Source organism: Nilaparvata lugens, chromosome 1 (assembly GCF_014356525.2).
Source record: "Nilaparvata lugens isolate BPH chromosome 1, ASM1435652v1, whole genome shotgun sequence".
NCBI lineage: Eukaryota > Metazoa > Arthropoda > Insecta > Hemiptera > Delphacidae > Nilaparvata > Nilaparvata lugens.
Genome location: NC_052504.1, coordinates 99,288,296 through 99,315,795, shown reverse-complemented (window position 1 = coordinate 99,315,795; position 27,500 = coordinate 99,288,296). Strand labels below are relative to the sequence as shown.

Here is a 27,500-nt window from a genome sequence, read left to right as displayed (position 1 = left end):
ATAGTCTGATTTTTACTCTGATATTGGCGTATGAAATGCGAAATTTCCAAAAAACTTGTATATACGTCGACGCGCAATTAAAAAAGGAACATACCTGTCAAATTTCATGAAAATCTATCACCGCGTTTCACCGTAAATGCGTGTGATGATAAAACAGCTGTAATATTTATAATCTGTTATCTCTGTTACTAAGACACATATTTAATGTCGAATAAAGCTCGTGTTGAGTCCAATTCTATTACAATTTATTCGACATTAAATATGTGTCTTAGTAACATATAAACATTTATACATTTGAACATTAAGAGAAATGCCAAACCGGCGACTTGAATCTTAGACCTCACTTCGCTCGGTCAATTATTCATCATAAATCAGCTGTTTAGTAGACTATAATACTACCAGTTCAAAAACATCGAACATCTTGAAAATGTATCTTTCCATCAACGTTGTAGACAGTTGCAGCCAGACCTGATAACAGTAGCGCTCACACTCACATTCCGGGACGACAGGCTCGCTTCGCTCGCCATATCCGTCTAGCCAGGGGGCACCGCCCCCTGGACCACCGACTGGATCATCCAAAAATGAGATCAGCGGGCACGCTTCGCTCGCCTGCATTTTTCATTTGAGCATGCTTCATTCCATTAGAAAGTCAAAGTACTGAGAAAACGCAGAAAAGCTGAGAAAAACGTTGGAAGAACGCTGATTTTGGGCGTATCTTTGTTGAAATATTAAAGTCACCTCATTACAAAATTTTTAGACCCTAGCTATACCTCTGTACCAAATTTGAACATTTTCTGTCTATTACTTGTTGAAAGAACTGAGAAAACGCAAAAAACCGCTAATTTTGGGCGTATCTTTGGCGTTCTTTCAAACTCCTTCTAACACAACATTATTACACCCCCCAGCTGAGCTTCTGTAGTAAATTTAAACATTCCCTGTTCATTTGTTCTCGATAAAGCTGAGAAAGCGCAAAAAACGCTGGAAAACGCAGATTTTAGGTGTATCTTTGGCGTTATTTCAATTTCCTTCTAACACAACATTATTACACCCTAGATGAGCTTCTGTACTAAATTTGAACAATTTCTGTTCATTTTTTCTCGATAAGTCTGTGAAAAAGCAAAAAAAAAAAAAAAACGCTGGAAAAAACGCAGATTTTGGGCGTATCTTTGGAAATTTTTCCAAATCCGTTCTTAGTACGCCTCTAAAGGGCCAACTGAAAATACCTACCAAATTTGAACGTTTTTGGTTCGGTAGTAGATTTCTAGTTCTGCAAGTGAGTCAGTCAGTGAGTGAGTGCCATTTCGCTTTTAGATTTTACTCTGCAAATCAAAACTTGATAAAACATGAATCAATTCATAATGGATAAAGAAGTTACGTCATCGCGGTTTTTTCAAGCGTTTGTTCAGGGGCCAACCCAATCAGCAAATCGGAGAGCTTCCTGCTTTTCCGACTCTGAAAACGCCGTCTGAAAAACGCCTAATATGGTCTGTACCTTATTATCAGTCTTCTATGAAAAGCTAACGTGTTTTATGAATGTCATTGCTGGATAGAGTGAATTGAAATGTCACAACTATCCATTTGAAGATATTAATGGAAAGTGTAAGTGTAAATTAGTGGCAAGGCAGAGAATCGGCAACCCTGTTCTCCTATCTTTCTCCACGTCCATCTATAACGTGGGCCTCACTAAAGGATATAGATTCAAGACTGCCATCTTGGAAATTACTGAAACTTCTTTTCTCTACTCTGATGTTTTTTGTGAGGAAGTAACTAAAGTTTGCGTTGATATAGTTTATACTAAAGTAGGTCTATAGATTTTTTAGCTCTTAGTACTGTACAGTACGACATAGCCTATTATCATTAAGGGATTATCATTAAATAGAAGGAAATTGAAATTTGGGCTTCGAGGGGCACGAGATTGATATTTTTAGAATTTATTTGCAAAATTTGGAAATCCAAGGGCCGGTTTCCGAGGTAAGGATTTAGTCAAGTTCTAGACTTCAAACAGCTGGAGTCAGAACATTGGCTTCCCGAAACGGGGCGTGGTCGTAGTCCACGTTTGAATTAAATTTCGAAAAACTAGAAAAAAATTAACACAAAATAAAATGAAGAGGAAATAGTGTAAAGTTTCAGCTATTTAAAATTATTTAGGAATGTTCCATTTCGTCAAGGAAAAGCGTTTCCAATTATAGAAATGAGAAAAGAAAGATTATCATAAAAACTATGACTGTGCCCCGTTTCGGAAAGCCAATTTTCTGACTCCAGCTGTTTATAAAGTCTAGAACTTAGCTAAATCCCGAACTCGGAAGCCGGCCCAAAGGCCCGCCGCAAAGTAGACCCACGCTAATCCACGAAAAGCAACCCACGCCGTGGTATGTTTTGTAAACCATTGCTATAGAATTATTCATAATCAATCAGCTGACAAGTGGATTATTCATTGCATGTATTACACAGATGTCTAGAGAAGCCTAGCAATGGTTTACAAAACATCCCACGGCGTGGGTTGCTTTTTGTGGATTAACGTGGGTCTACTTTGCGGCGGGCCTAAGACTTCCACAAACATTTCATGAAGAAAACTCTTCCACATTAAAATAATTAAAAGATGAATTTTCACATTTTCCAAGTTTTCATTTCATTTTCAGATCATCTCTCATCTCAACATTGGCTGACAGAATGGTGCCTACTGGGAAAACAATGCTATACCGTTTGCAGATTCCCTTCTAGAGAAAGACTTAGAATTTATTGGATAAAATTGGTGAAGCAATATGGACGACCGAACAGTGGATTTGATATTTCTCGGCTCACTCGAGAGTCTGCCACCTGTTAGCTCCAAAATTGTGCGCATATTCACGAGTTCGACTTTCACAGGTGAGTGGTACTATAGAGAGGTTCACGTTATAATGACAGTATTCGATTAATATTTGTGTTGCTATCCTTGTCTGCCATCCGGCAAAGCAGATAGCGCTATCCTTTTTCTAGCCCCGCATAGTAACCAGATCGTTTTTTAACAATGTAGAAATATATCTCGAAAATATAGGCTATTCTACATAAGATATTTCACATAAATTACATTAGATAAACCGGTATCAGCCATCCTTTACAGAAGGAAGTAGAAAAGTAGATATTGGCAACGCTATTTTTCTATTTTTTCCACTGCCATTATAATGTGGACCTACTACAGTACAGCGGTAAAGATGAAGATGTGTAGATTTCAACACGAAACTGCAGTCCGTCAACAAATTTAATAAATTTCAAGTTTTATTTTTTGGCTCTTCAAAATTATTTTTTAATATGTGAATATTTCCTATTTTAGTGATAATAATGTGAAATATTACTTCTATGTTTCGTTTTGAAGCATCTAAATCTCAAAATCTACTTTGTGAAAATAATGAAATTGAGGACTGAAAATTTTGTGAAGGGAGCAACTACAGACTTGACCTGTTTCGGACCTTATCTAAATTTGGGAGATGAATACCTTAATGCAGTTTAATAATTATTGTGACGAGCAAGAAAAGTAAAGTTAGTGAAGTAGAATAGCACAAGGTTACCTACCTAACTTTTTCTCTCCCTATCATTTTGATGATGTAGCCTACTATTTGTATGAATCAATAAATAATGTGGATGTGACAAAATTGAAACTGAGTTTTTGAATTTCTCAGTTATTGCAAAACAGATTATAGAATCTACTGAGTTTTCTACCATAGAAATTTGCAAGAGGTAAACAATTGAAAACGAATATGATTTTTACAAGTTTTAAAAATCAGACTGCTATGTCGTAACTTAAGTATTGAACAGTGATCATCAACAAACAGTTCGTAAATAGAAAGTGAAATTGAAGAGTATTATCATAGAGAAACAATAGCGTAAGTAGATATCTCTTGGTATTGTTAGTCTATGTCGCAACTTTTACTGTTAACTCAAGCCGATCACTGTCGATTATTGTAGATTTTCTACTGTTTTGTTGGGGTGAGAGTGTATAAACGGCTCAATATGAGAGACTACAAGCGTCACACAGCTTCACGGGAAAGAAGTACGTGGGCTATCGGCTTGAGATAACAGTAAAAGTTGCGACATAAACACCCTATATCATGGGATATTATCTACCTATGCTATTGTATCACTTATATTAAATTGAATGAAAAAGACTAAGAAATTGTCAAAAAACCACTGATTTATTGATAATTAGAAAGACCGGTTTCGGTTATTACACCATTGTCAATCTCTGATAAACAGAGTTTGTCTGAGTTTATCAGAGATTGACAATGGTGTAATAACCGAAACCGGTCTTTCTAATTATCAATAAATCAGTGGTTTTTTGACAATTTCTTAGTCATTTTCATTCAATATGAATAATTACCACAATATCAACTTCTCAACTACACAAACAATTTTAGCCTATATTAAACACCCCGGTATATCTACTTATGCTCTTGTTTCTCTATATGGTATTATTTTAACAGATACAACAATGGAGAGAAATACTCTGATGGCACAGTGTTATCCGAAAATCAAGGACTACTGTCGTGAAAAACACGGCTTGGAGTTCCAGGTAACCATTCAATTAATTTTACATCAGATATATTGGATAACTCTACTTGTTATCTAATATAGGAGGCGGAGGTAACTGAGAATTGGCAACTCTGTAGTCCTATGATTTCCACAGTCCACAGGAAATGTGTTTTATGTTTTGATATTTTTATTTATGATCATAATATTCATTTTTTATTTATGATTAATTGATCTTTGCTTAGAAATAATTAGCATTCTGCAGTTCATATGTTTTCTTCTTCAACCTCCATGATTGTACTCCTCCTCCTCCTCCTCCTCCTCCTCCTCCTCCTCCTCACACTCACATCCTCCTAGAGTGAGGTGCACGTTATAATGGCAGTGGAGAAAGACAGGAGATCAATGTAGCCGATCCTCTGTCTTGCCAATCTATCTATATATATATAAAAGCGAAATGGCACTCACTCACTGACTGACTGACTGACTCACTCACTCACTCACTCACTCGCAGTACTAAAAATCTACCGGACCAAAAACGTTCAAATTTGGTAGGTATGTTCAGTTGGCCCTTTAGAGGCGCACTAAGAAATCTTTTGGCTATATTTTAACTCTAAGGGTTGTTTTTAAGGGTTTAAAGTTCGTCTTTTAGCATGTATATTCTTCTTCTCCCAATCTCTTAATTATAATTGAAATTTCCATATCATATGTTACTATAGAACTATAATCTAGATAGAGTACCTCTTCGAAACAGTTGTTAACTGGCAACTAAATTAATAATTTTGTCAGGTTGGCATTAAGTTGAGTTGACTTTGTTAGGTTGGCACCAAGTTGAAGATTCAAATGCATTTATCGCGGAAAAATTGATTGAGCACTGCTACTTTAATCCTGGGAATATTATATTTCTAGCCGTCAGGCTCGCTTCGCTCGCCATATCCGTTTAGCCAGACGTTTAGTCTGGACCCCCGACTGGATTGTCCTAACATATGATAAAAATGCTCAAATGAAAAATGCAGGCGAGAGAAGCGAGCCTGCTGATCTCATTCTTGGACGATCCAGTCGGGGGTCCAGGGGGCGGAGCCCCCTGGCTAGACGGATATTGCAAGCGAAGCGAGCCTGACGGCTAGTGCCTTATGTAGACGGTAGCTGATACAGATTTATTGATGTAATATTAACTGTTAATTCTCGTTTAAAATAATCAATTATATTTTATTGAGCAACAAGAAATTATATTTTTTAATAATTCCATAATGAATTTTCATAATTAGGATGAAATATTTTGTTAATTAATTATTAATTCTAAATTGTTGAAAGACGATTTGGAAACAGATCAAAGCGGGAAAGAGATAGCGATATCTGCTTTGTTGAATGATAGACAAGGATAGCAATATTATTGCTAATCAAACACTGCCATTATAACATGGACCTCACTATAGCCTCTATAGTCCGTAACCTCCATAATTCGTAGTGAACCCTTTGTCCCATCAACTACGAGTTATGGAGGTGCTACTGTACCTGTAAAATATGTGGATTCCCTGTAAAGGAAATCCAGAGGGGAGAATGGTATCTCGACACCCTACCAAATGGTGTTTTTATAGATTGTTGAACTGTTCTATAAACAGCCCATCAATCGATTCTGCCGAAACCTTAGCTTTCCTCCCCTCCCTCCCAAACACCTTCACCCTTGAGGGGTACCTCTACTCACCTCCCCTTCAAAGGGGTACCCCTACTCATCACCACCCCCCTTCAGGGGTGCCATGATGTGCCAGGCTGTCTGAACGGATTTCTTTGACGACACACATTCTTTCTTCTCACGTCTTCTATTTCTTTTTCTTCTCCTTCGCACTCTCTCCCTCTCTGACAGTTCGTCACTCTCCTTTTACTACCTCTTTATCTCTTCATACATTCTTTTTCTCTTTTACTTTCTTATCACGTCTTAAATTTATTTTTCTTGTCCTTCGTGCTCTCTACTAATTCATCACTTTTATGTGAGATTCAGGTTATAAAGTCATTAAAAATGAAAGGCAAACATTGTTGCCAAGTTCCCTTTTCCACTGTCATTATTACTACATCTTTCTCACACACTATGTTCTCCCTAAAACATTTTTATTGTACTCTTTTTATTCTCACTTTCCTTTTAGTATTTTCTCAAATACTTGAAAAACTCAGTCAATTCATAAGGTTGTGTGAACAGATTTCTCTGACGACATACATTCTTTCTTTCTTTCTTCTCACGTCTTCTATTTCTTTTTTTTCTCCTTCGCGCTGTCTCTTACAATTTATCACTATTTTCTTTCTGCCTCTTCTTCTTCCAATGCTCTTCACAAACACCTCCATTCTTCTTTTTTTATTCCCACATTCTTTTCAGTATTTTCTTTCTTCTTACGTCTTCTATTCATTTTTCTTCTCCTTCGCGCTTTCTCTACCAAATCATCACTTTTACTTCCTCTCTCAATTTTCTCTCAAACACCTTTTTTCTTGGTTTTTATTCTCACTTTCCTTTTCGTATTTTCTGAACTGAAATACTTGAAAAACTCAGTTAAGTCTTAAGCATGTCTGAACGGATTTCTCTGACGATATAAACTCTTTCTTCTGATGTCTTCTTCTTCTTTTTACATTTTCCTTTGCGCTCTCTCTATCAATTCATCACTTTTCTCCCACTTCCTCTTCCTCCCTCAATGTTCTCCAACAAACACCTCTATTCTTCTTTTTTTATTCTCACTTTCCTTACAGTATATTCTTCTTTCTCGCGTCTTCTATTCCTTTTTCTTCTCCTTCGCACTGTTTCTGCCAATTCATCACTCTTCTCTTACTACCTCTTTCAATGTTCTCTCTCAAAGACATCTATTCTTGTTTTTTATTCTCACTTTCCTTTTAGTATTCTCTCAAATGAGAAATTTTCTTATTCTTTTTATCGTTGAAATGACTTTACTCATCTTACTTGAAGGTTACTTTTCTGTCTGTAACCTCCGACCCACATAACTTATCTCCTATAATGGCGGTGACATGTTTCACGATAAGGCGTAAATTCCCTCTGGTGAGAAATTCACTCCACCTGTCAGTACTTGGGTTGAATGGGTAGCATTGGTGCAGTTCTTATAGAATGCAGACAGTATCGGATGAGTCTCACTGCCTTTAAAACGCCCGGTGTTGACATTTTGTCTCTCGGAATGATTGTGCAACAGCTTGGTTCTTGTTTAGCCTGTTTCCCTACGTTCTCCCTCCTTTCCCTTTCTTCTCCCTCCTTCTTCCTTCATTTCCCTCCATTTCTCTATCTTTTCCTTTCTTAATTCCCTCCTTAACCCTCCTTCTTCCTTCATTTCCCTCCATTTCTCTATCTTCTCCTTCTTTAATTCCCTCCTTCTTCCTCCATTTCTCTATCTTTTCCCTCCTTAATTCCCTTCGTCTCCCTCCTTCTTCCTCCATTTCCCTCCATTTCTCTACCTTTTCCTTCCTTGATTCCCTCAATTTTCTCCACTTTACTCTCTCTTTTCGCCTGTTTTTCCCTCTAGGGAAAAGGGTGAAAGCACTGAATTGTATATAGATAAACCATCCCTAGCTTATCTGAAAATGATGTCGCTTTAATAAATTTTGTAGTAATTACTTTCCTTGCCCTATTACCATAGGTAAGGAAAGTATTAAGTACCCCAATTTCTAAATTTCTATACGTTTCAAGGTCTTCCGAGTCCAAAAAAGTGGTTTTTGGGTATTGGTCTGTATGTATGCGTCTGTGTACACGATATCTCATCTCCCAATCAACGGAATGACTTGAAATTTGGAACTTAAGGTCCTTACAGTATAAGGATCCGACACGAACAATTTCGATCAAATGCAATTCAAGATGGCGGCTAAAATGCCGAAAATGTTGTCAAAAACAGGGCTTTTCGCGATTTTCTCAAAAACGGCTCCAACGGTTTCGATCAAATTCATACCTGAAATAGTCATTGATAAGCTCTATAAACTGCCGCAAGTCCAATATCTGTAGAAATCCCAGGAGCTCCGCCCCATCTATGCAAAATTTGATTTTAGATTTCCAATTATCAGGCTTCAGATACAATTAAAAAAAATTGAAGTGGAGAAGATTGAGCATAAGAATCTCTACAATTAATGTTCAATAACATCTACACTTTGAATTGAAAATAAGCTCGAAGTTCGAGAAATAAGATTATTAAATTGCAAACTGTTGGCAACTGTTAATTCTATCAAATCATTCACTATGAAGAGATAGCAGACTTCGTGTGTCTGCAGCGTTATTTTCGCTGGCTTAGATGTTAGAATAGTAGACTTGAGATGCGCGTGAACACTAGCGTCAGTTGATCAATTTTCATAACGGCAAGGAAAGTTGTGTGAGTGCGCCACACCAGATTTTTTTCTTTTAGAGTGTTACCAGTGTTACTAGGAGTGGCCGTAGTCGAGTGGATCAGATGCTGGCTTTATGATTCAGAGGCCCGGGTTCAAATCCCGGCCCGGGCAAGATATTTATCTCGGGCCACTCCCGTGTTTCAGATGGACACGTTAAGCCGTCGGTCCCGGCTGCCTAAAAAGCAGTCGTTAGGTCATGTCAGAGGCCCTGAAATTGATCAGCTGCGACCTGAAAACTCTGACACCAGACCTGAGCCAGCCAGGTCACTCGATATTATTATTATTATTATACCAGTGTTACTTTTGATAACCTGTATGGTGAGGTCTATTCTATAATGGCAGTATTTGATTAACAATTTGAAATCGGTGCTGCTATCCTTGTCTATCATTGTGTGTTTGTCGTAGGTAGTGGACATGAGATGGGGAGTGAGAGATGAAGCCACCGACGATCACATGACTACAGAACTATGCATGAGGGAAATCCAGAACTGTCAACGTTTATCAATGGGTCCTAACTTTGTGGTGAGTACAAGAATTCTCTATCAACTATGAGAGCCGGTTTCCGAGCTCAAGATTTAGGCTAGGCGCACACCAGTTAGTCAAGACAAGACATGATCAGACACGTTTAGTCACAATACTTTCACATGGTTTTTTATGACGCGGCAACTCTCACTGATTAGTCATAGCAATTAGACATGTCTTCATGAGCAGCAATGTGAAGTGTTGTGACTGAACGTGTCTGATCATGTCTTGTCTTGACTAACTGGTGCGCGTCTAGCCTTAGCTGAGCTCTAGACTTTAAAGAGCTGGAGTCAGAAAATTGGTTTTCCGAAACGGGGCGTAGTTGCAGTTTTTATGACAATCTTTATTTTCTCATTTCTATAATAATTGGAAACGTTTTTCCTTGACGGAATGAAAAATTCCCAATTATAATTCAAAATAGCTGAAACTTTACACTATTTTCCCTTTATTTTATTTTGTGTTCAATTTTCTAGTTTTTCGAAATTTAATTCAAACGTGGACTGTCACTATGTTCGGAAAGCCAATTTTCTGACTCCAGCTGTCTACAGTCTAGAACCATAGAGAAACAATAGCGTAAGTAGATATTCCATGGTATAGGGCGTTTATGTCGCAACTTTCACTGTTATCTCAAGTCGATTACTATTGATTATTGTCGATTTTTACTGTTTTGTTGGGGTGACAATGTATGAACGGCACAATATGAGAGACTACCAGTGTCACACAGCTTCACGGGAAAGAATTACAAGAACTATCGGCTTGAGATAACAGTAAAAGTTGCGACATAAACGCCCTATACCATGAGATATCTACTTACGCTATTGTTTCTCTATGCTAGAACTCAGCTGAGTCCTGAGCTCCGAAACCGGCTAAATTTAGTCTGACATTGGAAATAGCAGTGGCGGCTCCCCTTTTAAGGTTGCAAGGTTGCATAGCCTCCAAAAAATCAGGCAATAGAAAGAGAATTTCGTTTTTTAAAACGTCTTAATAACACCTCCATTTGATGGTCGAATTATTGAAAATTAATTTCTCAATTCCGACAAAATCCATACAGTAGAAAGCCAGAACAGATAGTTCAACATTTTGAATTTGCGCGGTCCGAAGAAGGAACGCATAATATCAATACCTACAGACTATTACCATAGATGAAGGATAAGTAAGGATAAGTAAGGATAAGTAAGAAGGATGAGTACTATATTATTCTTGTCTCTGCTATTACTAAAGTAATAGTATAGTGAGGTCCACGTTATAATGACATATTTAATCAACTTTGGTTTCGCTATCCTTGTCTATCATTCGACAAAGCCGGTGGTACTATCCTTTTCTAGGTCCACACCGATGAACATTATGTTTTTGACCGTGTGGAAATATAATTAATTAATGCAGAGAATCGGCATCGCTATTCTGCTATCTTTATCCACTGCCATTATAAGGTGGACCACACTATATAGCATACGATACCAACAATATCGACCTATGAAGACGGCCTTCGTATCGATAGTCGATAGCCTATCAGATCACCCTACAGACGACAGACCAAGTTGAAAAGTTTTGTTTGTTTTGATTCGAGGATACCGGCACAGTGAGTAACTTATACATATTACATTATCTATTCTTTGATACCGGTATGTAAATGATTGTGTAAAAAACGAAAACTTTATTTATTCTATTGAAAATTCATTGTATATGATTCATTTAGTTCAATAGCAATTGTGGGTGAAATTGAACTTGGGAAGTTTGGAAGACCTCCAAATCTTGAAAATTCCACACAAGCTGTAAAATTAGGTTCACTTTAGCGCGTATAAGTACAAAATTGGAAGTGACAGTTAAACGATATATATTTGTGCTATTGTCTTCCCAGACTATAATAGAGACTGATAGATGTAAAAAAGTTGTGGGTTTTCTATTTCTATTGTATTGTTTGAATCTTGTAACTTACTCATTTATTCCTTATCATCTCTTACAGTTGGAATTATGTTGAGAAAAAATTGATATAATTCAAGTTCCGTGTAATGACAATTTAATAATCCCAATTTATTGCTTTCTTATTTACCACGAAAGTTGGGATTGATATCTGCAATCTCCCAATTTACACCAGCCGCCACTGGGAAATAGCATGATAAAATGCAGTTTTAGTAGCTGTTTGACACTATTTTTGAGAATGGAAATTCGAGATAGTTCTTGTTTGCAGATAAAACTGCTGAAGTACTCTACTGTGCCTGGCACCTGAATTTAAATTAAAATCAAATTTGATTGAAATTTGGAACCTAAACGACTCATACCATGGTATATCTTCTTATATGCTATCTTTCCTCTATGGTTTCATTCTTTTATAATCTCTTAGTGTACAATAAAAATCAAAAATCAAAATCTTTATTTTGCCAAAATACAAATCACTTGAAATATTCCAAATTATTAATACAATAATAACTGAAATATTCAGTAGATACATAATCATCGAAATGAAATACACCATTTCGATTGAATAAATAGAATTGGCACAGCTAGCAAAGCGAACTTGTGCGCTAGCTGTAAGTTAATTTTCGATATATATTTTTTAAAACTTTCTTGCAAAATGATAAAACTACAAACAATGAGATTAGTATAAAGAAAATAAAAATACAAAGGCAAAAACAAAAATAAGATATCCCATCCGGCTACAAACCAAAACAACAAAATGAACTATCAATAAAACGCCAATCTGACAAACAATCATTGCTCAATACCACGTGATATTATCAATGCCATAACTGATTGACAACAGTATTGTAGGCTACATCTATAGATCTATAAGAATAATTTTTCCGTAACTTTACATTATATAAATTATTATTACATTAAATTATTAGAATTTGGGAAGTGTTGAATAAATTTTTTCTTAGCCCAGATATTTTTTCGAGAAGAGTTTTAGCTAATTTACTATTGATGAAATATATCGGAATTTTGTTACAAAATATGTTACAAAAGTATAAAAAATGATGTCTACATACCACCAGTCTTACTAAATCTATATTAAAAATATTTGAAACTGATGGGCGCGTCGGGTAGGGTGTAATTTTGGTTTCCAAAATACTCTCATTTTTATTCAGATGCAAAACAATCTTCATTACATAAATTTGTCTGTGGGTGGGTACATCCAATTCTTCAAAAAGGGTCCGACTTGGGTATCGTCTTGGTCTACCCAACGCTGCCCTTATAAGATGTTTTTGCAATGTGAACACTTTATTAAAATGACAGTCAAATGCAGCGCCCCATATGCCTCAATTGCATACTGAAATGAAGAATGGACATATGCAAAGTAAATTGTTCTTATTATATTAAGGTCTTTGAGTTGATTAATTCTGTAAAAATTGTAAATTAGAAATTTGAGTTTAGAGGACAGATAATTAATATGAGACTCCCACTTCAAATGTCTGTCCAACATTATTCCCAAATATTTTACAGAATTTACCTTCTCAATCTGTTGACACAATCATTAATATCATTTGATATACAGTCGGTGTGCATATTCAATTGTAATGCATCATCCGGTTGACCTGCTGTTGTTGGGGAAAAAGTGATATATTTTGTTTTATTCAAGTTGACAGTTGAAACATGATCGTTCATCCAATTTTTCATAATTCTCAAACCCTGATCAGCACTCTGATAAACTTCCATCCATGATTTACCCAAAAATACTAGCGCTGTGTCATCAGCAAATGAAATTTCTGTACAATTTGATAGAGGTAATTTTATTTATTTATTTATTTATTTATTTATTATTTATTTATTTATACGTGGATTCAATAACAAATCATATAAATATGATTGGGAAGGAACAACAGGCTTGGCCCAAAACTATTCCATTCCCAAATTTTGATTACATGTCCAAAAAATAGGTTATGTTTCTTCTGTGAGAAGTTCAAGCTCAACTTTTGTCCAAAAATAAATATGAGATGCAAATTTTAAATTTAGAAAAATTAAAACACCAAATTATAGTTAAATATTACACTTAATTATCACTGCACATTGTATTAATTAAGTTATTTTATGAATTTTGAAGCCAAAAATACACACAAATTCTCACTAAGAACAGCTGAATTTAGGGCCAGTTGAATTTTAACCGTGATTAATTTTACGAAAACCAATCAGAGAAGGCGTCTTTTCAAAAACGATTTTTCTGATTGGTTCTCGTGAAATTAATGACGGTTGAAATTTAACCGGCTGTTGTGCAACCGGGCCTCAGAGTGTAATAACTGTTTGTGATATTTGTGAAAGGTATTTCTGGGTCAGAAGTATGGCTACCGTCCTATCCCCACCTACATCCTCAGCTCAGAACTGCAGATGCTCCGGGACGAGTTGGCCAACGGTGGTACGGATGTCACCCTACTGGACATGTGGTACAGGAAGGATAGCAATGCAGTGCCGCCCATATCAGTGTTGCAGCCCATATCGTCCATTCTGATCAACTTTAATAACAAGGTGAGTTGGGGCCAATTGCATGAGAAAATATTCGATTCATATTTATTTATTATAGTGAGGTCCACATTATAATGGCAGTGTTTGATTTGCAATGGTATTGCTATCTTTGTCTATCATTCAACAGAGCGGGTAGCGCTATCTCTTCCTCGCTTTACTCTGTTGCCAGATCGTCTTTCAACAATGTCGAATTAATAACTAATTAACAAAATATTTTATTTTTATTATGAAAATTCATTATAAAATTATTGAAAAATATAATTTCTTGCTTAATAAAATATAATTGATTATTTTGAACGAGAATGTACAGTTAATATTACATTAATAAACCTGTATCCGTTACGGTCTATAGAAGGCATTGACAAGAACGCACAACGGCAACGTTGTTCTCCTATCTTTCTTCACTGTCATTATAACGTGGACCTCACTATAGTAGTCCTTAGTTCTATTCTATTTATGTATAAAATACATATAATATTCTATATTATTTATAAAGTATGTCATATCAAATACTGAAATTGACTATTATGAACTAGCAGGTAACACCTACTCCGCAAGGGTCTAATAAAAACTTGATCTACTGAAAACTTGACGCACTGAAATCTTGAAGAATATTCAAAATAGGCCTACAACCATCCTCGGTTAATTAAGAATCTATATGCAAAATTTAAAGTTGATCAGTCCAGTAGTTCAGACGTGATGATGCGTCATTTGTGTATTTCCTATCCCGTACGTGTATAAGCCAGCTCTTTCCTTTATTATACAATAAATTATCTAGAAAAAACTTTGACATCGCAATAATTCAATTGAGAATAATACAGATTACCATATCTGCAAAACTGTATTTTATCAAAAATGGAATGTCAATAAAGAATAAATTCATTGCAATTTAGACAAAAATAATATTAAACCAGTAAAAATAAATTCACTGAGACAAAAGTGATGGGGAAATTGTTGTCACGAGAGCTGAACTCTATATTGCAAGACTTACAAACTTTGAAAAGAAATTTGTTTTCCCCCTTGTTTCGTGATTCCCGACCTGCACGCTATCTGTCAAGTCAGCAAATTAGGACTTTTACAAGAATGTCAAACTTTATACTTGTTTGAATTTGATGCGCTGATATCAGAGAGTAGTTTTGCAATCTTATAGCAATTTAGAGGTACGGTACAATGTAGGCCTACGTCAATTTCAGATCACGTCTTTCATTTAAAGTGAGGTCCACGTTATAATGGAGGTTGAGATAGATAGCAGAACAATGTTGCCGATCCTCTGTCTTGTCAATGTCTTCTACAGACGGTAGCTGATACAGGTTTATTAATGCAATATTAACTGTTTATTCTCGTTTGAAATGATCAATTGTATTTTATTAAGCAAGAAATTATATTTTAAAAGAATTTCATAATGAATTTTAATGATTAAGATGAAATATTTTGTTAACTGATTATTAATTTTACATAGTTAAAAGACGATCCGACAACAGAGAAATGAGATAAAGAGATCGCGCTATCTGCTTTGTTGAATCATAGACAAGGATAGCAATACCATTGCTAATCAAGGACTGTCATTATAATGTTGACCTGACTATAGACTACGGGGTCATCGATGATTATACTCTACAAACAATCCTGTGGTTGAATTAGAAATTTGAGAAAGTATAACAATAATTACACTCAAATGGGCAAAGCTGTAGTTTCCTCGGGCCAAGTCCCAAGTTATTTTATAAAAACTATAAGCTTTGATACATTCTCTCTAAGAATTCCCAATCATTTCTCAATTTGATTAGTTCTTAGTTCAATTATATTTTATTAACCAGGAAAATAATTTCTCAAGAATTATATTATAATGAATTTTAATGATTGAGATAAAATATTTTGTTTTATTATATATCGTGTATGGCAGAAACACAACACATAATATAAAACTCATGAGTCTCAAATGCCTACATAAACACTGTATATTTCCAAATTCTTTGAGATGTTGTGTAGTTTTCGGTCAGGAGAACATAAGTTTGTCTGACCGCCATTATTTGCTTGTCCATTTAGCATTACCCAATGTGCACCATGGAGGCGAACTAGCATTACATATTATATTTAAGTAAAAAACTGATTGCTGGAACAATTTTGAGGTAAAAGAAGGTTGAAACTCAATTTTCACACAAAAAAAAACATTCTCAAAATCGTCTTCACCATTTTTGTTGAAAATTATCACACATATTTTGTTAATTAATTATCAATTCTACATTTTTAAAAGACGATCTGGCAACAGAGCAAAGCGGGAAAGAGATAGCGCTATCCGCCTTGTTGAATGATAGACAAGGATAGCAATACCATTGCTAATCAAAGACTGCCATTATAACGTGGACCTCACTATAGTTTTTAGAATAAGAGTCTGGGGTGAAGACAATATCTGACTATCGAGAGTCTTCACCCCAGGCATTACATATTATGCTGGATATGCTCATATTAAGCATAACAGGGCTGTTATGCCTGTTGCACTCCTAGATTTTTGTAAGAATAATAAATATTATTTGATTTCATTTCAGAGGATTCCGAAGCTACAGCAGCATGACCAAGCAGTATGGTGGGACACTCTTGGAAAAATGCAAAAGCTTCTGAGAAAAGCTGCCGCCCAGCTGTTTAACGCTGGCAAAATTCCAAAGGATATTATGCACAACTACTTCATGTCAGGTAATGAGAATAAATTTTATCCTGCCTTTGAACAATACAAAAATTCATACAATTATAATTTCAGAATTATACTGACAGTAATATTGTATATAGAGTGGCAGCGTCATTCTTTCAATTTCTTCCAAGTCAGCTTCACAGAGCTGAAGTAGGAATAATCTGGGACACAATTCTTGTATGAAAAAATTTCTTATCAAACCAATCGAGTAAACATTATAAGAGAGTATGATCTCTTATACATTACTATAGTGAGGTCCACGTTATAATTGAATCGGCCTGAGGAGAAAGGGAACATGTCAAAATTTTATTTTTTTTTTGGTTGAAATAAGTTGTTTGCTGTGGGATACATAGATTGGATTTGAAAGGGGAACATGTCAGCACTCTCTTTATACGAGAAACAGATATCGTATTTTTAGGGGTGTAAGGGGACTAGCCATAACACATGTTTCCTTTCAACGCCGAACAGTCGGAAATGAGCTGTTTGTCAGTTGTGATTTTTATGCTATTGTTAGGTAACCTGTGATTCACGCGTTGCTTTGATGTTAGATTGCTTTCGGTTGAGGTGTTTATTGTAAAAGTTGAAGAGTGATACTTTATCATCATGAGTAAAAGGAAGTTAACAAAAAACTCAATTTAAAGGGGTGAATCTTATATAAGTGCTTATATACTGGATTAAAATTGTTGTCTTAGAAGAGTTTGCACTCTAATGACAAAAAACAATCTTGAAATTATCAAAACTTTTATCTGTAGGCTATTCAGTTTTTTCTCTCCCCTGAAAAATTCTGATTTTTGACATGTTCCCTTTCTCTTCAGACCGATTCAATTGCAGTGTTTGATTAACAATGGTATCAATTGCTATCTTTGTCTATAATCCAACAATCGAATAGCACTGCCTCTTTCTCGCTTTGCTCTGTTTCCAGATCGTCTTTCTACAATGTAGAATTTATAATTAATTAACTAAATTTGCCATCTTAAATTATAAAAATTCATCATAAAATTGTTGAAAAATATAATATAACACTGATCATTTCAAACGAGAATGAACAGTTAATATTACATCAATAAACCTGTATCAGCTACCGTCTGTAGAAGGCATTGACAAGACAGAGGATCGGCAACGTTGATCTCCTATCTTTCTCCACTGCCGTTATAGCGTAGACCTCACCATAGAGGATTCTTTAGAGGTTCTCATTATTTTTGTAAATAACTGTTGATAAATATGAGAGTTCTATTTATGTATTACCGTATATTATAATATTAATGTAATGTATTATATCATAACTTGCATAGACACAACAATGGCTAGGTCTATTCGAGAATCATTTATTTATTCATTCGTGGACAGAATCACAAATCATATAAATATGATTAGGAAGGAACAACAGGCTTGGCCCGAATCTATTCCATACCAAAATTTTGATAAATTAATAACATGTCCAAAAAATAGGTTATGTTTCTACTGTAAAACGTATAAATATTTTTTTATTGATTCATACAATAATTACATCATCAAAATGATAGGGAGAGAAAAAATACAGTAACCTTGTGCTATTCCTCTCCCAAATTTAGATCATGTTACACAAAGTCCGAAATAGGTCAAGTCTTGTAGTTGTTCACTTCACAAAATTTTTAGTCCCCAATTATTTTCACAAAGTAGATTTTTGAATTCAGATGCTTCAAAACCAAACATGGAAGAAATATTTCACATTTATCTCAAAGATAACTTGTAGCTCTTTTGCTGAAAGTTGAAAACCAAAGAAGAAGAACAGTAGCCTACCCAATCCGACGAATACCGTCACTGCAAAAAGATTTACTGGCTGTCAACCGGCTTATCACAAGAAGAGACAATCCTTTACAGAGTGACAACGTGTCTTAAGGAATTACCGACTTGTGCAAGCAAAAACATTTATAGTGAGGTCCACGTTATAATGGCAGTGGAGAAAGATAGGAGAACAACGCTGCCGAACCTCTGTCTTGTCAATGCATTCTATAGACGGTAGCTGATACAGGTTTATTGATGTAATATTAACTGTTCATTCTCGTTTAAAATAATCAATTATATTTCATTAAGCAAGAAATTATATTTTGAATAGTTTTCATAATTAAAATTAAATATTTTAATTAATATAAACTCTACATTGTTAAAAGACGATCTGGCATCAGAGCAAAGCGAGAAGAGATAGCGCTATCCGCTTTGTAGAATGATAGACAAGGATAGCAATACCATTGCTAATCAAACACTGCCATTATAACGTGAACCTCACTATAGTATCTTAAACATTTCAACTGAGTTACAACCTACTTGTTGGGGATACTTTTTCATTTATTTTACTTTCCATGACGAACTGCTATTCATTTAATAATTTGTTTTCTATATATTTTTAATTTTGTCTTTCACTATTTCTTCAAAATTATCATTTATTTATTTATACAATTACAGATCATATGAATATGATCAGGAAAGAACAACAGGCAAGCCCAAACTATTCTGTTCCCAAATTTTGAAAAATAATAAAATTTCTAAAAATAGGTTATGCTCTTAAGTTACTGTGGAAAGTTAAAGTTCAATTCTGTCCAAAAATATGTATGAACAAGAAATTTTGAATGTAGGATGATTAAAACACTGAATTATAGTCAAATATTGCACTTAATATCACCACACTTTGAATAAATTTATTATTCAATATGTGAATATCCCAATTTCAGTTACAATAATCTGCAATATTTCTTCTATTTTTTGTTTTGAAGCATCTAAATTTGAAAATCTACTTTGTGGGAATATTCAAGGACTAAAAATTCTGTGAATTGAAGAGCTACAAGACTTAACCTATTTCGGACTATGTGTAACCCTATTCAATTTGAGAGAGAGATAGCACAAGGTTACCTTATTTCTTCTCTCCTTATCATTTCGATGATGTACTTGTATAATGGAAATAATATGAAAAATAATATATGAAAATAAAGAATGACACTTACAAAGTGGCAATACAGTAATGACCGTATTTCAGTATTGTAGTAAGATTAGAAAAGTTTTAGTATTTCATCTATATTCTTGAGGACACTATAGTATAATTTTTTGAATAATAAGCTGTTATTAAAACTAGTATTTTCTAGAATAAATTCGAAAGAGCTCCACACGTGAGTATAGCTTTAATAAATAAATACTATTTAAATGATTAAACTGGAGTGTTGTCGAAGATATTTCAAAAAATAATACTTTTTCAATCTTACTAATATACCGTACAAATAACTACTGTCACTTTAAAATGTCTTCTATACATTAGGCTATTCTCATTAATTCGTTTCTTGAGTAATGTGAATGAATTGAATTGATAATAATTTAAAATATTTCTTATATGTTTGGTTTTGAAGCATTCAAATTTAAAAATCTACTTTGTGAAAATAATTAAGAACTGAAAATTTTGTCAAGTGAACAACTACAAGGCTAAACCTATTTCGGACTGTGTAACCTTATCCAATTATCTTATCTATGTATTTATGCAAATGAATAAATAAATCTAAATTTGGGAGAGGAAAATAGCACAAGGTTAACTTATTTCTTCTCTCCCTATCATTTTTGATGATGTACTTGTTGTATGAATCAATAAAGAATTGAATAATATATTATTGACAATAAAGTTAACTAGTAGTTCTGTGAACAGTAGACCTCACGCAGTATTATCATCCACAAGTACCTGATGTCATTTGTTTTAAATGTTAACAAACTCAGTTCACGTTTGAATTTGTATTCCATTATGATATAATTCATCCAGTGTTCCGTGATAATCTTGCTATCTGATGAAAATTAATTTTTACAATAAAAAATATTATAATTTCTCTAGCATTAATTAGTTCATTTGTTTATTTTTAATCACCTATTAAATCAGTTTTCTCGAATGTGAGAATATTGATGCTAATGGGCACGCATAATAATACCATGACTGCAAAACAAAGTATTGAAACCGAAGACCTTAAAGCTGCGATTAGACCAAAGTTAATTATTACAAAATGTTAATAACTCAATCCTTATAGATCATAATAGATTGAACATAACCATTTTGTTACTAACTGTGGTGTAAACCCAGCTTAAAGATGCATGATACCTCTTTAAGGTCTTCGATTGAAACTATGGACCTTATACAAATACAGTAATAGACTGGCTTCTCCACACATCTGTGAAATTACTTGTCAGCTGATTTATGATGAATAATTCTATAGTCGCTTTTAGTAAGTGTGAGCGCTGTTATCAGGTCTGGCTGCAACTGTCTACAACGTTGATGGAAAGATACATTTTCAAGATGTTCGATGTTTTTGAACTGGTAGTATTATAGTCAACTAAACAGCTGATTTATGATGAATAATTCTATAGTCTGATTTTTACCCTAATATTGGCGTATGAAGGAGGCTCCTTTTTCCTTTCATATTATCCTTTACATGCAAAATTTCCATAAACCTTGTATATACATCGACGCGCAATTTAAAAAGGAACATACCTGTAAAATTTCATGAAAATCTATTACCGCGTTTCGCCGTAAATGCGCAACATATGAATATTTAAACATTCAAACATTTAAACATTAAGAGAAATGCCAAACCATCGACTTGAATCTTAGACCTCACTTCGCTCGGTCAATTAACTGTTCATTCTTGTTTAAAATAATCAATTATATTTTATTAAGCGAGGAATTTTATTTTTCAATAATTTGATAATGAATATTCATAATTGAGATGAAATATTTTGTTAATTAATATAAACTCTACATTGTTAAAAGACGATCTGGGAACAGAGCAAAGCGAGAAAGAGATAGCGCTATCCGCTTTGTTGAATGATAGACAAGGATAGCAATACCATTGCTAATCAAAAACTGCCATTGTAACGTGAACCCCACTATAGTATCTTACACATTCCAACTGAGTTACTACCTACTTGTTGTAGGATACTTTTTCATATATTTTACTTTCCACGACGAACTGCTATCTATTTAATAATTCGGTCTTGATCTATTTTTAATTATACTTACAAAGTGACAGTACAGTAATATTATTTCAGTATTAAAGTAAGATTGAAAAAGTATTAGTTTTTGAACCATTTTTGACAACACTATAGTCTAATTTTTTGATAATAGTCATTGACTATGTATGCAAAACTGTAATTTCTGACGTTGTCTATAACTATTGTAATGTTGAGCGGCAATAAAATTATATTTATTTATTATTCATTTAATAATCGAGTCTTCAACCAACTCAATTCTTTTTAAAAGTCTGAATTTCTTCTGAATTTTGTTTTTCAGTGACAGAGAGAGAAGTGATAAACGGAGTTCTGAATGTGAAGAACACGAAGAACCATTGCCTGGCCTATGTGCGCTACATAAACAACATCAATCTTCAGAATCTGAAGAAGGCTTCACTGTTTCTGGACATAATGAATCGAAGCGTGGACATTGAGGCCTCCCGACTGCTCGCCAATTTGAGAGATGAAAGACTGACTGCCAAGATAGAAGCTAGCAACTATCAAAGGTGATTATGAAAAGTATTAAAAGTTTCAGCAAAAGACTGCTCAAAACCTAAACATTCTAACGCTACCATCTATTTATATCTATCAATTGTTGGTTTTTGTTGAACAGAATTTAGATAAATTTCAATTCTGCACAGATAATCACGAGTATAATACACGTAATAGTAGTCTCATTGCTTTTCCAGTACATAGGCACACAGCTCTAGAAAAAACTCCATTCTACTCTGGAATACGTATTTTTAATAAATTACCTGCAGCCATCAGAAATCTAGATTCAATAAACAAATTCAAACTAACAGTCGAAAAATGCTAGTAGAGAAAGCCCTATACTCTGCTGCCGAATTTTAATTTGTGAAAAGGGGCTGTAGAGTGTAACTTAACTTTTTGTGACTTTCATTTCCATGTGAATTTGATGAGATACATCATAGAGTGTATTTATTTATTTACTTTCAAGAAGTTAGAACTAAGTCTTTTAATATAATTTGTTATAGTATTGACATGTCACACCAGTCAAATGAGTGTTACTCAAAAATTGATGTAATAATAAATGAATGAAATGAAATGAAATAAATGTTCTCATAATTACAATTACGGCATAGGAATATGTATACAATATTTAGGCATCATGCAAAAATAGAAATATTGTGAACAATCACATAACTGTATCCACTTTCTTGATAAGGGCTACTCATATTTATTATGTGAAAATTGAAAATTCAAAGTAGGCTACCCTATTGTAAACTTTATTTTATTCTCACATGTTTTGATTGATTTCTTTCACTCTCTTGGAAATGACATAAATATTATAAATCGAACCAATGTTGTGAGATATAAAATAAATTTGAAAAAGGTTGGATTTTTTAATTCAGGCTACACTTAAAAATTACAACAGTTTGGATAAAGCCTGAGCCACAAATGGCGACCACGTGCTCTCCTAAAATTAAAAAATTGTAGATTTCTCTTATTTGTTGTAACACGTGCTCTGAAATTGTATTGTGAGAATATGGACACTCGGAGAGCTAGAATAATAAATAGAACCGTTTCTCGAAACTATTGAGAATATTCTCCTTATTTAGAATATTCTCAATTCTCCTTATTTCAAATCCACACCACCCACCCTAAAAAGCCCAAATAAGTACATCAATTTCATAGCATCATAGTAAAGAGCAAACTAATTATTACTTCTTTTTAGATTCATATCTATAGACACAGTCTTCATTAATTCATTGAAGCTTATAGTTGAAATTTTCTTGTAAGCACAAATAATAGTTTTTTAAAGCAAGGCTCCCCTAATCACAATCATTCTTAAAAGTTCATTAATTCTTTTATTTTTGACTGTAATCATATTTTCAACTAGTGGTATTCAATATTTTGATTTTATATTCTACTCTTCAACCAATCTGATAAATAGGAACTGTTTGTTAAATTTTACTGTTTGAAGTACTTTCAAAAACTCAATCATCTTGTATATTTGAATCATTACTATACTTAAATCAATTTTATAAATTCATTAAGTTTAAGTTTATTAATAATTCTTAATTAACCTTGTTTTGCCTTTCACTTTATACATTCCCTTACACACGACCTGATCTATCTTTTTTTATCTTTTTCTTCTATACTATTATTAGTTCAGTGAGTGAATTATAAGTATCCACACAGTGAGTGAAGTTATATAATGATTATAACTATTCTATTTGTGTAAAATTTTGTTGTGTTCTTTGGAAACTTTGATTCTGCACAATTATTGTGTCACTTGATTTCTTGTAACATGTTTCAGATTGAAGATTTGTGTTGAAATTGAAGTGAACCTAACCTGCATATATAATATTTGGACGATTTGTGACAAAATCAGGAAATTGAAGAAGTTTTGGGCAATAGCCTGTTTTTTCTTTTCCGACTATTGTATTGTTCGCTCTATCTAATAAATAAATAAATAAATAAATAATACAGTGTATCTTATCAATTCATAGTAATTGATTGGCGCCGGGCAAAATTCCGTATAGAGTGAGGGAGTTCCAAACCCATTCTGAACAAAAAATGACAGTGGAAAGAGTTCAAGCCTACACTGTACAAGTTGACAACCCTGTAATGAAACATATACCAGATTGTCTTTCATTGACATGACAATAATTTTCCAGTTTTACAATAATCCAAATTACCGAATATCAGAACAAATTGCTGATTCTATTGTAGGCCTACTCAAAGATATTATGTTGAATTGTTTTTTTCAAAATTAATATGTTTTGAATACCGTACACTGTAGGAGTTGACAAACCTATAATGTAGGATATTATATTATAATATCCTATTCTATTGTAATATTAATATATATATTGTAATATAATATTAATATTTATATTGTAATATTCTATTGTAATAGAACAGATTTTCTTTCATTGTCGTTAGAATCTCCAGTTATACATACTCCAAATTACCTAATAATATAATTCCAGATCACAATATCTAAACTAAGAAATAACATAGAATAGAACTTGACTAATCATGAAAACCTAAGATGAAAGTAGAATTTTTTAGGCGCCACCAGCAAAAGAAAAAACATCTTGCCCGCTGGTGGGAGTATTTATAAATAAATAAAAAAAAACTTGAAAAAAAGTAGATCAATTAAAAAGAATAAACGAGTAGATACATAGATAGCTTAAAAACGAATGAAAAACAAAATTAAATGAGAAAAAGACAAATCAAATTGACACTACCACAATTCCGCTCCCAGTGAAAAAAAGAACCTCTCCTTATCCAAGTATCAATCATTCTATCTCGGACTTTTAATTCAAAATCAAATGGTAAAATATTTATAAATCTAGTGCTCATATACATGATCTGTCTTCTTAAAAGCTCAACTTTGAATCATCTATATATATAAAGCGAAATGGCACACTCACTCACTCACTCACTCACTCACTCGCATAACTAAAATCTACCGGACCAAAACGTTCAAATTTGGTAGGTATGTTCAGTTGGCCCTTTAGAGGCGCACTAAGAAATCTTTTGGCATATTTTAACTCTAAGGGTTGTTTTTAAGGGTTTAAAGTTCGCCTTTTAGCATTATATTCTTCTTCTCCCAATCTCTTAATTATATTGAAATTTCCATATCATATGTTACTATAGAACTATAATCTAGATAGAGTACCTCTTCGAACAGTTGTTAACTGGTAACTAAATTAATAATTTTGTTAAGGTTGGCACCAAGTTGAAGATTGAAATGCATTTATCGCGGAAAAAATTATTGGGCACTGCTACTTTAATCAGAGCTATTCCTGGGAATATTATATTGCTAGCCGTCAGGCTCTCTTCGATCGCAATATCCGTTTAGCCAGACTTTAGTCTGGATCCCAGACTGGATCGTCCTAACATAATTATGATAAAAATGCTTAAACGAAAAATGCAGGCGAGCGAAGCGAGCCTGCTGATCTTATCTTTGGACGATCCAGTCGGGGGTCCAGGGGGCGGAGCCCCCTGGCTAGACGGATATGGCGAGCGAAGCGAGCCTGACGGCTAGGGATAATATATTTCAAAGATGTGTCAGGTCTTAAGTTATAAAACAGTTTATCAGTTCTGATAAATGTATCTTTGTTTTTAACAATGTTTAAGAATTCTTTTGAAATAAAGTTGCCTTATTGTCATTACGTACATTAAATTCAACAAAGAGGGATTCACTTGAATATAACCTAGGTTTTTTAAAAATTGTCTTAATTATGTACTTTTGAATCAAAAATAAATTAAGAGGGTAAGTGTCATAGGCTCTATGCATAATTTTTAATATCAGATTAAATTGTTAATTTCATTGTACTTTTAAATACACATACACGATATAGTGGATCAGGCATAAAGATCAAACGTATATAAGAAATAGACCCTTTTTTTGGTTCTTCGAAAATATTTCTTTAATATGTGAATATCCCCTATTTTAGTGAAACTAATGTGAAATATTTCTTCTATGTTTGGTTTTGAAGCATCTAAATTTAAAAATCCACTTTGTAAAAAAGACTGGAAATTTTGTGAAGTGAACAACTACAAGACTTAACCTATTTCGGACTATGTGTAAACTATCGGCTTGAATATAATTTATTTTGTGGAAATAATAAAATTTAGGACTGTTTTGTTAAGTGAACAACTACAAGACTTAACCTATTTCGGACTATGTGTAACATTATCCAAATTTGGGAGAGGAATAGCACAAGGTTACCTAATTTTTTCTCTCCCTATCATTTTGATGATCTACTTATTGCATTAATCAATAAAATATATTGACATGACAATTTTCAGTAATTTACAATAATTAAAATTATCGAATATTTCTGTAAATTATTTTAATATCGTAAATTTCTTTGTACTTTCAGGTACACGATAGAATGGATCGGGCGTGAAGGCTTGGACCCAGAGACACACGAAGAGTATTTGCAGCATTTCATCACACATTTCTACAAGAATATAGTGAAACTGGTGGACCGCGCCATGAGGAAGGAGGACTCTTCGCCACCAGGACAAATTGTCACTGAAATCCTGAACATCTGCATGCGTGCAACAATTCTGTCAAGGTGAGTGCCATGTCACATGCCACACGATATTTTGCTTTAAATGTGTCACATGTGACACAATATGTCGCTTAAAATGTGTCACATGTGTCACGATATGTTTCTTGAAATGTACGTATCACATGAGGTATTAGGTATGACATTGTCTCTTTTTACTTTCCTTGCCCTATTACCATAGGTAAGGAAAGTATTGCTTTCCGAAAAAAATTAAGGTACCAAAATTTCTAAATTTCTATACGTTTCAAGGTCCCCGGAGTCCAAAAAAGTTGTTTTTGGGTATTGGTCTGTATGTGTGTGGTGTGTGTGTGTGGTGTGTGTGTGTGTGTGTGTGTGTGTGTGTGTGTGTGTGGTGTGTGTGTGTGTGGTTGTGGTGTGTGTGTGTGTGGTGTGTGTGTGTGTGTTGTGTGTTGTGTGTGTGTGTGTGTGTGTGTGTGTGTGTGTGTGTGTGTGTGTGTGGTGTGTGTGTGGTGTGTGTGTGTGTGTTGGTGTGTGTGGTGTGGTGTGTGTGTTTGTGGTGGTGTGTGTTGTGTGTTGTGTGTGTGTGGTGTGTGTGTGTGTGTGTTGTGTGTGTGTTGTGTGTGTGTGTGTGTGTGTGGTGTGTGTGTGTGTGTATGTGTGTGTGTGTGTATGAATGTATGTGCGTCTGTGTACACGATATCTCATCTCCCAATTAACGGAATGACTTGAAATTTGGAACTTAAGGTCCTTTCACTATAAGGATCCGACACGAACAATTTCGATCAAATGCAATCCAAGATGGCGGCTAAAATGGCGAAAATGGTGTCAAAACAGGTTTTTCGTGTTTTCTCGAAACGGCTCCAACGATTTTGATCAAATTCATACCTAAAATAGTCATCGATAGCTCTATCAACTGCCACAAGTCCCATATCTGTAAAAATTTCAGGAGC

At 34.1% G+C, this 27,500-nt stretch overlaps 1 protein-coding gene across 1 annotated transcript in view; it reads left to right on the top strand.

The window, feature by feature from the left end:
* The first annotated feature begins 2,645 nt into the window (after positions 1 to 2,645).
* Positions 2,646 to 27,500, top strand: part of LOC111054278 (NACHT and WD repeat domain-containing protein 2) — a 129,580-nt gene continuing 104,725 nt past the window's right edge. The window contains exons 1-6 of the mRNA XM_039419720.1: positions 2,646 to 2,865; positions 4,458 to 4,546; positions 9,268 to 9,384; positions 13,639 to 13,842; positions 16,383 to 16,527; positions 21,816 to 22,041. Of these exons, the coding sequence (XP_039275654.1) occupies positions 2,763 to 2,865; positions 4,458 to 4,546; positions 9,268 to 9,384; positions 13,639 to 13,842; positions 16,383 to 16,527; positions 21,816 to 22,041 (884 nt within the window). The 5' untranslated portion in view covers positions 2,646 to 2,762. The remainder of the gene's footprint in view (positions 2,866 to 4,457; positions 4,547 to 9,267; positions 9,385 to 13,638; positions 13,843 to 16,382; positions 16,528 to 21,815; positions 22,042 to 27,500) is intronic.